Source organism: Atractosteus spatula, chromosome 14 (assembly GCF_055471065.1).
Source record: "Atractosteus spatula isolate fAtrSpa1 chromosome 14, fAtrSpa1.hap1, whole genome shotgun sequence".
NCBI classification, from domain to species: domain Eukaryota; kingdom Metazoa; phylum Chordata; class Actinopteri; order Semionotiformes; family Lepisosteidae; genus Atractosteus; species Atractosteus spatula.
The window spans coordinates 39663818-39676665 of NC_142719.1; the positions used below are offsets into that span (position 1 = coordinate 39663818).

General features: G+C 37.9%; 1 protein-coding gene across 1 annotated transcript in view; it reads right to left on the minus strand.

Annotated features, from left to right (window-relative positions):
* unc5a (unc-5 netrin receptor A) overlaps positions 1-12848 on the minus strand; it is a 189959-nt gene that overhangs the window by 38399 nt on the left and 138712 nt on the right. The window contains exons 4-6 of the mRNA XM_088933458.1: positions 11538-11641; positions 10658-10838; positions 6228-6395 (exon numbers count right to left, since the gene is read on the minus strand). Of these exons, the coding sequence (XP_088789584.1) occupies positions 6228-6395; positions 10658-10838; positions 11538-11641 (453 nt within the window). The remainder of the gene's footprint in view (positions 1-6227; positions 6396-10657; positions 10839-11537; positions 11642-12848) is intronic.

Below are 12848 nucleotides of genomic sequence, written 5' to 3' on the forward strand. Positions count from 1 at the left end.
GTATCTGCACAGAGCATGAATAATTGGATAATTGGTTTTGCTTCCTATTAAGTGGACCCATATTCAGACAGAGATGCTTAACACTGTGGTCAATCATTTGGGAGATGGAGCTGAATAACTCAGGAATTAATGCTTAATGAATGCATTATGATTCTAGACACCATACTTTCTCTTCAGACCATAAAACAGAATTTTGCTTAGAGACTAAACAGAACTTTCCGATCTAAAAAAGCTGGTATTAGGGCATTAAAGTAAGAGGACTGAAATAAATAATAAAATAATGATGTTAATGATGATGACGACCCAGAAAATACAATTTTATAATTAGTAGAAAAAATGAGAGAGAAAACTCAAATATACAGAAATGTCCGCCAAGTACAAGAAATAAAGAATGAATTGATTAATTAATGAAGAAAAATAAACATATAGTGCATGTATAATCAATGTAGTAGCTAACTGTATTATTATGTACATTAATATACATATACTGTAGAGAGAATCACAGAATTCCTGTACATTAGCAAGAGATACCTTTGTTGCCACACTAATTTAAGCAATTTGGAAATTTAAGGACAATGAGGTACTCATGATTGTTGTTACTTTGGGACATATATTGACCAAATAAAATCCTGTAATCCTGAGCAGGGGTGAACCCCTATGAAGAAGTTATTAATATGTAGTGCTCATAGTCAGAACATCATATTTCATTCACTGGAACTAATTTACAATGAAACACCTACCACATTCTTTCCACTGTGTTTGATGAGTGATGAAATGCATACATTAAGACAGTGTTGGTCTTGAATGCTGTGACAAAATCTTCATCCATAAAATACCAAAACACGATCTACTAATGAGTTGACTTTTGTCCGAAATACTTCCTCACAATCCATGACCGTGTTACATCCCAAACTCGCCACGACTCGGGACAAAATGAAATGCTCAAATCACGACACGCAAGAGTCATTCAACTGTCTGCTTTTTCACTGCTTGAGCAAAATGGCAGTAGTCTACAGGGAGTACGGTATCTTACATTAAAGAAAAATTAGAAGGGCATTGTGGTTGTAGCGGTGAAGGGAAATAAAACAAGAGCAACATCCTAATACACAAAACGTGCTCAAAAAGTGTGCCTGCGGACTGAATTTCATAGACCATACTCAAGCTATTTTTCTTTCTTTTTTTTGCATAAATGATGATGAATGCTAGTTGGTTAACAGGACGGTGTTCTCATAAATCTGAATTGTCGAGGGATTCTCCTGTGTCACAAGCAGCCCCAGTCTAGTGACAGATTGGGACAAGCCATTTGCCTGTGGTTGCAATTTCCAGGCAGAGACAGAGAGGAGGCAGAGGAGAAAAAATAGCCAGTGTGTGATGCGTTTTGCTGCCGGTTTCTGTGGTTCGTTTTGTGACAAGTTAATTTGTTTAGATGATATTTATTTAGGGCAGCCTGCCGAGCATGCACAATCTCTGCTGTGTGTGTGCTTGATAAAAAAAATCCTGGGAGACAAATTCAGAAGCTTCAGGGCGTGTAACCCTAATTATCAAACATTGTGCCTGTAGGTATTTCATGACAGGGCACAGGCAACTGATAAAATAAGCAACATTTTTTTTTATTTCCATATCCACTCAATCAGCCGTTCAACTTGCTCTTGGGAGCATTAGAGATGGACAATGGCACAGATTAGATTTTCTGTTTTTTTTTTAAACTGCTCCTCTCTTTTATGGTCTCATGCACTGGTGTTCAATACTTTCATCAATTACCCAAGGATATGTTTCCAGTTAAGAAAACAAAGCTTACCAGCCTCTGGAAAATAAAGTCAGTAATGGTTAACTGGAGTTTGTGAGCAAACGAGAAAGGTAACTCGCTTTTTTTCTTCAACCACTGCTTCTCCTTGTACTGCCAGCAAAAAAGGCATTCAAGGCTTTACCCAGTCTTAAGATAAAGCATGAAATCTTTTTATTGTTGCCATTGCATTTGCTTTGTGTACAGCTGACAGCTCTAGAATCCTCTTGGTGAATCAAACTGCACTGAATCTTTGTTGCAAGTGCTGCTGACAGACAGAACTTTCAGCTGGGTGAAGGCTTTGCTTGTTTTGTTTTCTCTAATGGTTGTCCCATTAGCCTCTCTCTTCACTCTGCTGGACAGCGCTTTAAGCAGTGCATGATTCATTTTAGAAGAGAAAATGTGCTGCAACTGTTTACAACCCCCTTTTTGCAGCAGAAACTCCGGCAAGAGCCTTTTCCAGCCTACCCTCCCTGCTTATCCATAAAAACCAGCATCCATCATCACCGAACTCCGCAAACAGATGGCCTAGTGGAATACAATTACCCTCTATGGCATCACTTGCAGGCCTTTAATCCAGGCCTAGGCATGCTATGGTCATCATAAGTTTGACATCTTACTTTTTCCCAGCTGGTACTCATTATGATGGCAATGCATCTCTTTTATGGACTTAAGAAAAAAAAAAACTATCCTGTAAGTCAGTCTGTGGCAATGGTATCTTTTTTACCTGAGGAGTAACTGAATGGGGAACAGAAAGGCAGTCGATTCAGAAGCTGCTACTGTCGTTCCCTGCTCAAAATTGATGTACACATCCTGTGCTATTCAAATAATATTTTAATGAGGTTCACAAAATACACAGTAAAATACAGCAACACAGGCTTTAGGTCTACAACTGACATGGTTGTTTCTTTATGCATAATTTATTCAGACATTAATCCTTAAGCTTTTATTATTACCAATACACTTGTAGAGGCACCAAATTGACAGTAATTTCAAATGCTTTCTCACTAGAAACATTCTGATTAGTCTGACATGCTAAAATCACTTCTCCCTCACTGTATTGCAGTTTTACATCTTGAAAGAGAATGCTTCACAAGCATCAGTAACATCTAACACACAGTCAGTAACCAGCACTCCTGAGAGACAATTATCCTTTAGCTGAGTGAGTCTCATTCAAATATTATAAATGTGGAAAAATGTCAGAGAAAAGAGAAACAAAAGCCACAGGCCAAGAGCAACTGAAATTCGGTTCCTGCAATAGTCAACTAGTAGGAAACAATATAATGAAGTCCTAATCTTAGTATTCTACTTTGTTATGCTATTTTAAGTCTTACAATATACAGTATGTGGAGTTGATTTCATTATTTGGACTTATCTGACAACTACTCCTGTGTAATTGTAATAATAGGTACTTAGTTACAATTAGTTTTTACTTTCCTTATTAAAAAGAGAGAGAGAAGTGGAAATAGCATGGATTATTTTATTTTAAGGAACATTTGGCACTTCTCCAAAACGTAAAGCACTGCTCCGAAATACTTACAATATAATACTACAAGGAACACACTGGAGATGGGATACAAACACGGTACAGGTGGATGTATGATTTTTCAACATCATTAATTCATTTGACATCCTGTGGTCCAAAGAGCTTTTCAAGGTATTCATCAGTAATATTTCATAATGCACTCTAAAAACAAAGTAAGTGGCCATGAGTGTGCATTATCATATTCACCTAAGCACCTCCAACTAATAGGTGAGAAATTTAAATCATTTTTAAATGTTTTAGGTGCCAAGCCGCCTGGAATGGGTTTTACAAATAAAAATGATGATGTTCTACTGTGAAGATGGCTAATGATGCAGAAGAGCACAACTTGATCCTTCTAAGAAACTGAACTTTCTTTTTTCAGCATATCTGACCAAAACCTCATATTAATAATGTGCAGAACTTAGCAATCCACTCATACAGGGTTCTTATAAAGTTAGTTGCCCTAATTAAACAACTATACTGTGAAAACTATCGTTTAAGATTATCTTAACAATGAACAGTTACTGGTACTACAATTAATATTTACCAGATCATGGGCTATACATTCCATTTATATAAAATATTTATAACCTACAATATAATAAAACTGTTTAATAGAGTGTCAATAACTTGGTATCAAAGGATTTCTACTAATATGCGTTTAATATAAAGGATCTGATTTTCATATGCAAACACTTTATTAATACATAAATGGATGTTAATATCTGGTTTATTATGAATTTTTAAAGCCTTGTGAGCAAGCACTTAACTCTTGTTAACTTAATAAATAAGCACTTAACAAGTAACAAATAAGTCAAACTCCATTATGTCAAATAGGGGACAAATTTTAATGATCACATCAGTATAATAATGTAAGGAAGGAATATATGTTTGGCATAAACCGATTGAACATGGAAATCTGCACTGTACAGCTATTTTATAACCATGCTGAAATTGGTTTAATATCTGCAAAAACAAAAGCACTTAGTAGTACATTATAGCGCCATCATAGGTATAATGTAAATGACTTCAAGACTCAAGCATTTCTGATTGTTTTTGAGCAGTAACTTAACTTCTAGCCATTTACCATATGGCAATATGTGCTGCTGAAAAGTCAATGAAATGAAAGAACATAAAGGAAAAAAATGTCTTCTCCAGAGTGTGCTTTTACCTTGATAAGGCTGATTCTTGTGTTTTTTCTTCTGTTTTGCTTTTTTGAAACTGATCCCTGTTCTGCTCCCAAGCCCCAGTGTATAAATGATGATTTATGCCCCTGTGGTGGAGGAACAGTGTTTTGATAAATCGGGATAGCTGGAAGAAGTCTCAGATGTAATTTTTAGGCGCTACTGCTGTCAGGCCATGTCTGAGTACAATGACAAATGGGGGAGGGTCAGTTTTCCTGGAGTTGCAGTTTTCTCTGATGAACAAACAACAGTGGCAAAGTGCCTTTCTTGATTGGGTGTGCAGCGAGGCCGTTCCTTCTGAATCGAGGGGTCTTCCAGTTCAGAAACTCGGTTTCAGGATGGAGACAGATATCTATACCGAAAGGGGAGTCTATAAGGAAGTTTTTACAAACACGAGCACCTGTACAGCATTCATTACTGTGGCTTCTTTCAGAAAGGAAATGAAGGTGGATATACCTTTTTCAATCCAGGGTACGTTCTAGACACATGCTGCATTAAAAGATGGGCTACTTTTTAACTGTATGTTAAATGGCCTCGGTATTCTCAAAACCCTCTTCTCTCAGTTTCTGTTCCAGCAATGTAAGACTATTTGTTTACCATACAGAACTGTGCAATATGTGGTGCTCTTTTCAATATGTGGTGTTCTGAAATTCATTATACTAGCTGTTCTCCAAAGTGTTCTCAGTTAGTGTTTGTTATGTTTAACCTTATTTTCTATCACTGCCTTGGTGCATTAAAATTTTAAGGCCTTTTGCATAAGGGTTGTCTAAAGTTCGTTATCACTGCAGTACAAAGAGTATATTGATCTTATATACGTGGTTTCTCCTTTGCAATGTGAGAAAGGACCAGCTCTATGATTGTGATGAACAAAGCTCTCAATATCCTCTGTATAATTACTCAACACAGGCCTATGCTATTGATAGTACAATAGAAACTGCAATGTCTTATGCAGAAAACCTTTGCAACTTTATTGTCATTGAGCGGCCTAAATCTAATAGCTGTGCAGGTTTTCATGACAGGTTTATATCAGGACACAAACGGAGCTGTCTTATTTACATGAAAAACTACAAGAAATCAATACTAACCAAAAAGACCGAGACATACTGTACAGCACTCTAAGCTGACAAGGGACAGTTGTAGTCCAAGATAACAATGCCTAATATGCTAACTGATGCTTCCTTTGGTTTTAAATTTTAATGCCTTTATGTTTCCTGTATGGAACCAAAAGATGTCAGACAGCTGTCTGACGGTACTTGTTCGTGGTACTTGCAGATTAGGTAAAAAATATGGAAAAGTCAGCTGCTGGCCAAAGAGAAACATTTATTTTAAATCAAGTGGCGCAACAAAAAGAGTCTACAATCCAGAAAACTGTATTGTCCTCAAAATCTTAACATGGGGACAGGGCCTCCTCTTAAGAATGGGCATTATTGTGGATTTAAAGAAAAAATCAGGGTGGAAATGGTGCCTTTTGTATAGAAACAAGCATGTCTGTTCAAAAGGTCTTTACAGCAAAAATACCTTTACTTGCTTGCCCACACATGCTGCCTCTTTGAAAAAAACAGATAGTCTTTTCCTCTGTAAGTATGCCCAGAATGAAGAACGACAAGTCCCTTTGAAATAAGAAGTGGGCATAATGCATGCTTAAGACTCACATGGCTTTCATACAACTGCCTGTCAGCACTGACTGAATCCACCAGCTCTCTTTGCTAGGGACCTGCTGGGTGCTGAGTGTTACCTGGACATGTGGTAGTGCAGGCGCTTTTCTGGACGTTCTGCCCCTCGCAGAAGGTCCCTCCGTTCAGGGGGGTGGGGTTGGTGCAGCTCCGGCTCCTCTTCTGCCAGCCCCGGCCACAGGTGGCGCTGCAGGCCGACCACCCTGTCCACGTGGACCAGCCGCCGTTGACTGACCACGGGGGGAAATGAACAGAGCAGCCAGGTTTACCCGACGTGCGCAGAATGGACAAGGGCAGTGCTGGGGTGCGTCTCTTGACAACGAGGTCACTCAGGTGTCAAGCATACTACACTCAACAGCAGCCCCAGTGTACGACCTATGGAGTGCTATGGTCAAAGAGCTCAGCACACTTCCAGACACTTTAAAACTAGAATGATTGGGACAATATCAGTGACTCAAGAATGGCAGACCCCTTTTCTATTTGTATTGCCCTTTTTTCTACAGTTTCTTCTACTTTCAAGTTCAGTAAAATGGGCATCTGTTTTTTTTGGGTGGGGGAGGGGGGGGGAGCATCTAACATTTTCCAAAGTTCATCTCCAATTGTCTCTTTTTCATGTTTTTTTTTGTGGGTCAAACTGGAACTAGATTTTCTCTCCTCTGAGCACATTACAAAATAAGCCACTAATGAGAAATAAACAGGCGCCGAGGTTCAGTCACGACCAAACGGAGGTGTCTCAAGGTGTCTCATGTTGGGACGAGTTCAGGGGGGATATTGGAGCAGCTGTACTGTCACAGTCACCCAGCAATGGAAACTAGCTCCTCTGATGCCTCAAATCCAAGATTTACACATTTAAGTGCTACCAAGTCAACACCTCATTAATTATAATAATCATGCATTTTAAAATGATCTTAAATAAACACCAGTGATGTACACTTACAGTCTTTCTCTTGGCGTTTCAGCATTTCACATATTTTAATACACCATTGGCATTGTTTGGGAATGATCTTTTCACTCAGTTCTTTTAAAATGTACATATAGACATACAGTAAACTGAGACTACAAATCCTGTTCATGTCAAAGGTGAGAAATCACTGCCAGCAAGAGTGCCCTGCCCCATCTCCACGCCCTGCTCTGTGAGGATTTAGGGTCCCTTACAATTCTCTCTTCCTCTTTCACTTCCAAATCTGATTAAGCGACTAAACCCTGTGTCACATCCCTCAATTGATACACATTCTCATTTGTCTCTCTCTTCAAGGCAAACAGGAGAAAACCACATCCAAACAACTCTTCGCAGAGATCAAATGAAAAGGCATTTACTTTCTGCTGTTGCGATTTTACATGAACAAAAGGTCTCCAGTGTTTATCTTTGTCTTTGTATGCTGGTTCTAAGAAATAATGTTTTAAAGACAACTTCAACTAATGAACACATGTTCAGTAAACTCTAACTTTTATAGTTTTCAGTGTGTAGTTTGTACAATTCAAGCCCACCCAGCCCTCCAGAGCTCTCACAGGGTCAAGGACACCATGACTGACTTAATCCCACCCAGAAGCTGAAAGCTCTCATATGGTTGAGAACAACATGGCCACTGTTGATTGAGGTCATACGGTTGAAGTCAACTGCTACTGCTTAGGGAATCATGATGACATATATATATATTATTTTTAAATCCCGCTGTGTGATTAAAGGCTTATAGTACCATTGCTCAGGAGAAGCACAACGCCACAGAAAAAAAAAATACAAAACAAAATCAATGTCTTGAAGACAAAGAATTTAAACTCAAATTATGTTTAATCAAAGTCATGAACATGAAATTGCTGGTCTTTGGGATTTATTTCCCTAGTATATTCATGTAATTAAATTACCAGGTCATCTTCATGCCATAGCAACACAAAAACAGGATTTCTTTCCCCACAAACTTAAACATTTTGAATTATGAGTAAAGTAGAATATTATCCTCTTTTATTCCTTTTTTCATTCATAAATGAAGACTTGAACCCCAGTTTTCCTTCAGTAGTTTCTCATATTGGTTTTGAAGTGTAGAGACCACAGCCCTTCACTTGTGACTCATCGTAACTGTTAAATACAAATGCTCTTCTTGGAGAAGCTTGTCTGCATCATGTCGATGACAAATGGTGGTGTGGAAGTTCATTTCTGACTTTTTTTAATTTGTGGATGTGATGACAACATTTACTTTATAAAAGTAAAACAAACATTAAAAGGACAAATGAAATGCAATCAATGTCGATTCCAAAGCTTTTCCATGGTCTGACAGAAGATTGCGTGTCATTATAGATGACATACAGGAGGGAGATGTGATGAACGGAAGGAATGTGACTGGTAGGGTCACGTTAAATCCAATGTAGGTAACAGGTCACAGGGTTTAAAGTACATTTGAACATAATTGGTGTTTCCAGTGCAATTAGAATTATACTGACATCAGCCTAAGTAAACAAGTTAGACAAGGCTAAAGATTAAAAAGCTTTATGAAAACTGCAGTAAAATAGCTCAAGCAACATACATTTGGCAAGATATGACTTTGAAGCACGGTAAAAGCAAACGTGGTTTTGCCCTGGAGAATCCATGTATAGCATCATATTGCCATATAATGACATAAATGCCAGCAGTTATGATTTTTTAAATTAAATATTTCTATTCTCCTTTAACAACTGGCAGATCAGATGCTCCAATGGCTTTCCCTGTTATGCTAGCCCTGTGCTACCCAATCAAATGTGGAGTGTTCAATTACTGAGACTCAATCATTAGAAAATTAAAAAGAAAAATTCAAATCCTCCAAGGAAGAATTTCCCCTCAAGCTCTTTCCACTCACGAATTAGGTTGATTAGACAGGCCTGAGGTGCATTTGGTAGTCAGGTTTACATATTTTTCCAAGTATTCTTCCCTAATTCCTCCATTAATCTCCCTATGGTCTTGTTGAATGATTTCCTTACCTCTGCTTCTGAATTGATTGGCCACCTTGGTGAAGCAAATCACTCTCCCACTTCACCTCTGATTACCTCTTATTGCTGCTAACTGCCACTTTTTACAGGACCTAGTAAAAATACTGCCTTTTTTTTGTTCCAGGTTTTGACAAGCAAGCACCTGCAGTTCAGGCATAACAAAACACTTTCTGACTTTAAAATGAATTTGGTAAATAAATCAATTTCAAGCGATAAATAATATAAATTCAAAAATGTAATGAATACAAGGGGAGTGAGAGTGATGACCCATTCTGAGCCACCTGTATTAATAGACCGCAATTTTAACCTCGTAATGAATCATTTATCCCTTCATGCAGTTTGCAGAATCACAGCCTTGATAAGTGAACGATGCCTTCTTCAAAGTGATAAGCCAGCACAACAGAGGCAATGACAGATATAAAATAAAGTATTTTCTCTCAAACAAGGGATTTGAGCTGTACAACATAATATCATTATTTCTAAAAGGTGAAATAGAAGAAAATGACCATGTTTCTCAGATCTGTCATCTGTCCATCAAAAACCAGATCTAATCAACAGTTTAAATATTACATCCTGAGATTATTTTTTTTAATTCTGCCTGTCTATTTTTGTCCCCTTTCTTCTCAGTAAAAAAATTGAAGTTTGAAGGGCCTTATTGTTGCCATGGTTACTGATTGTTTTGCTGTCAGACTGTAATTGCAACATTTCACCATTTCTGTCTCTGCTGCAGTGAGGGCTGTTATCAATATAAAAAGCAAACAGAAAAACAACAACAAAAGAAAAAAAAAACAGAAAAGTGTGCCTGTAGATGACAAAATATTTTTGCACTTTCTCTAAAATGTGTTGTGAACACTATACCAATAAATCACTAAATTGCTTTTTCTTGCATTTTCAAAAGAACCCTTTGGTTTGTTAATTAACATCTGCTATGCACATAATGTAATAAATCAATATTTTGTTTTAAATAAAAACTAAAAATAAACCCTTTAGGTAATGCCTTCAGCAGAGTGGTTTTAAAAGCTCTTCATTTACTAGCAAATTCATCTCTTTTGTAGACTGCATGGCAACCTGGAAAAGCACACAAACACATCATGCCTCTGAGGTGGAAATCTTTCTTGTTCAAGTTGTCCTTCTTTGTAATTATTAACTGAAGATTTCATGTACCGAACAAAATCAATTCTATTAAAGTGTACTAGTTATTACCCTAGCCTAGCATCACACCGAAAATAATTAAGTATACTTTCTGCATTTTTGCAAAGGTTAAAAAGCTTGTCATTCCACATAATTATGGACTTCCTTGAAAATCTGACAGAAAATGATAAGACTCAGGTACAAACTTAAATGTTGGATTGTTACTTTTTTCATGTTATTTATGCCAAGTGGAAACTGCAGTCATTAAGCTCTTCAATCCCAATGCTATTAACTATTACCAAAGGCTCTGGTTTGCTTGCATTGGTAGTCATTCAGTATCTCACACTTGGCCGTCTGTAGTCAGGACAATGAATGGATGAGAAAGGGTAAATAAGGCACTTACCATAGACAATGACTGTGGCTGATGAACTCTTCCGCCTGGCCACTATATTCTTAGCTACACATGTGTAGTTGGCTGTGTCTGCTAAGCGGGCTTGCTTGATGATGAGACTGTGGTCAATTGTGATATAATAGTTGGTGTCACTAACGGGATCGATCAAGTCCTCGTTCTTCAGCCATTCCACCTAAAAACATGGAAGATTGCTTTTGATGGCCGATAGAAACTGAGACCAATTTGATCTAAAAATTAAGAGACACCCATCTCGTTTGTCTTTAAGACATGCATCTGTCTTTCCACAACAGCAAGGAGCACAACAAATTGCAAGTGTTTTATTTTATGGTATCAGAGAATGCATTTCTCTTTTCTATTAAGCTGAAATTTCACAAGATGTGAATTAGATGTCTAGAATCAATTGAAAGATAAACAAGAATCAGTTTTTCAAAGTTTTTCAGCTCAAGACAGCTATTTGAGGCACCTCATTAAAAACAGAGAACAAAACAATGCATCAAAAGGCCTGTACAAAATTGCTTTCAAATAAAGTCTGAAAACCCAGGTCATCTGAGAGGGGGCTTTGTACTGTCAGTCTTGTCCATTTTGGTGGTTTAGAACTGCAGTAGATGTAAGTGAAACAGTTGGTCTGAGTCTGGAGTGAGACACTAAATTAAGAACTGAAACAGATTCTTGAAACTTGGAGGCAACCCCATATGTTCTGAAATTCATGACATGGACTACTGCAGATTTTTATTTTTAAAATGGAAATTTCTGGACTCCGAAATCATCGGTGTTAAAAGCGAACAAGTGATCGATCGGCCGAATTAAACAACTAACTGAATCAACGAACTTTGCTTCTTGGTTTCAGCGGAAACACGGAGGACCCTCTTACCTCTGCAGGCGGTATCCCCTCGGGGGGCTGGCAGTGCAGAATCACCTCCTGGTCCAACGCCACTTCCTTACCCAACGGCTCCTTTTCGAAATTCTTCCTCAGATCTGTGTCCAAAAACAAATAAGACGCTCATCAACAGCCTGAGCTGTCTGTGCCTTTTCCTTCAGGCCAGAGCACATGTGACATTTGGCGAATGTTCAGAGCCAGGCTGGTAACTCTCAGCAGCAGACATACTAACAAACCAAGGTTCCATGGTTACCAACCATTTGGAAACTGGAACACCGATCTCAGATTTTTCAAAAGCGACAGAGGAAGTGAAAACAGAACCTGTTGATATTTGCATTTGATATTTTGTTGTTAAGCAATATTACACTTCTTGAGTTTTTTGTACACCTGGTAAATTCAAGGGAAGGCAGGCAGATTGATCTTGTTATTATTCTTAGTGTGGATGTCACTTGGTGGTTGTCTCACATGAGCACATGGCTTAAGGCAGCTTTGCTCCTCGCTGACAAAACCCTGCTCTTTGCTCACAGGCCTTTGTCAACATTTTGGGAGAAAGGAGTCCCTATCGCACCCGCCACTGCAGAATTTCCATACTGCTCAGCTCATTTAGAATTAGATGCCCCAGGGTCTCGATGGGCTGTTCTATGATCTTTAATTCCCTCCACACCAAGGCTTAAGATTACCTGAGGGAAAAAAACCCTTGATGTTCTAACCAAAGATAGTTTGTAAATGTGATTGTGTGCGACTTTATTTCACTACTAATGATCAATATGCATTTTTATAAGTAAAAATAATTTAAATATTAAGTACTCTTTAAAATAAATCACTTATGAAAATAGCTACTTTTTCCAAATAGGAAAGAAAACACTCTCCCAAACTGCATTTAAACCACAACTTGTAAACTTGATTTGTGGTGTCAAGTCACTGGGTAATAAATTAGGAAGCAAGAGCAATTATCCAAAACAAATCTAACACATTACTGAATTAATTTATTGACAACAGCCTCATATATTTGTACCTTAGACTGCAAGACATAAAAGGGGCTGAACTAGTGGCTTCATACATCAATAACATTAGTTTCCTTTGCTTATTTTGCTTTCATCTACCAATATATACCCAAAGAGCTTCTGTCTTCTTGTGTTGCCGGTGAGCATGACCTTAATTACAAACAATAGATTTGTTTCTCCAAGTGCATTCCAGATAAAGTGGGCACCAAATGTCAATCATGTGCTTATGTGATCCTCACAGTCAATAAGGAGACTGCTTTTAGTAATTTATTCCCTAAATCAGATGTTGGGTCAGTCTGGA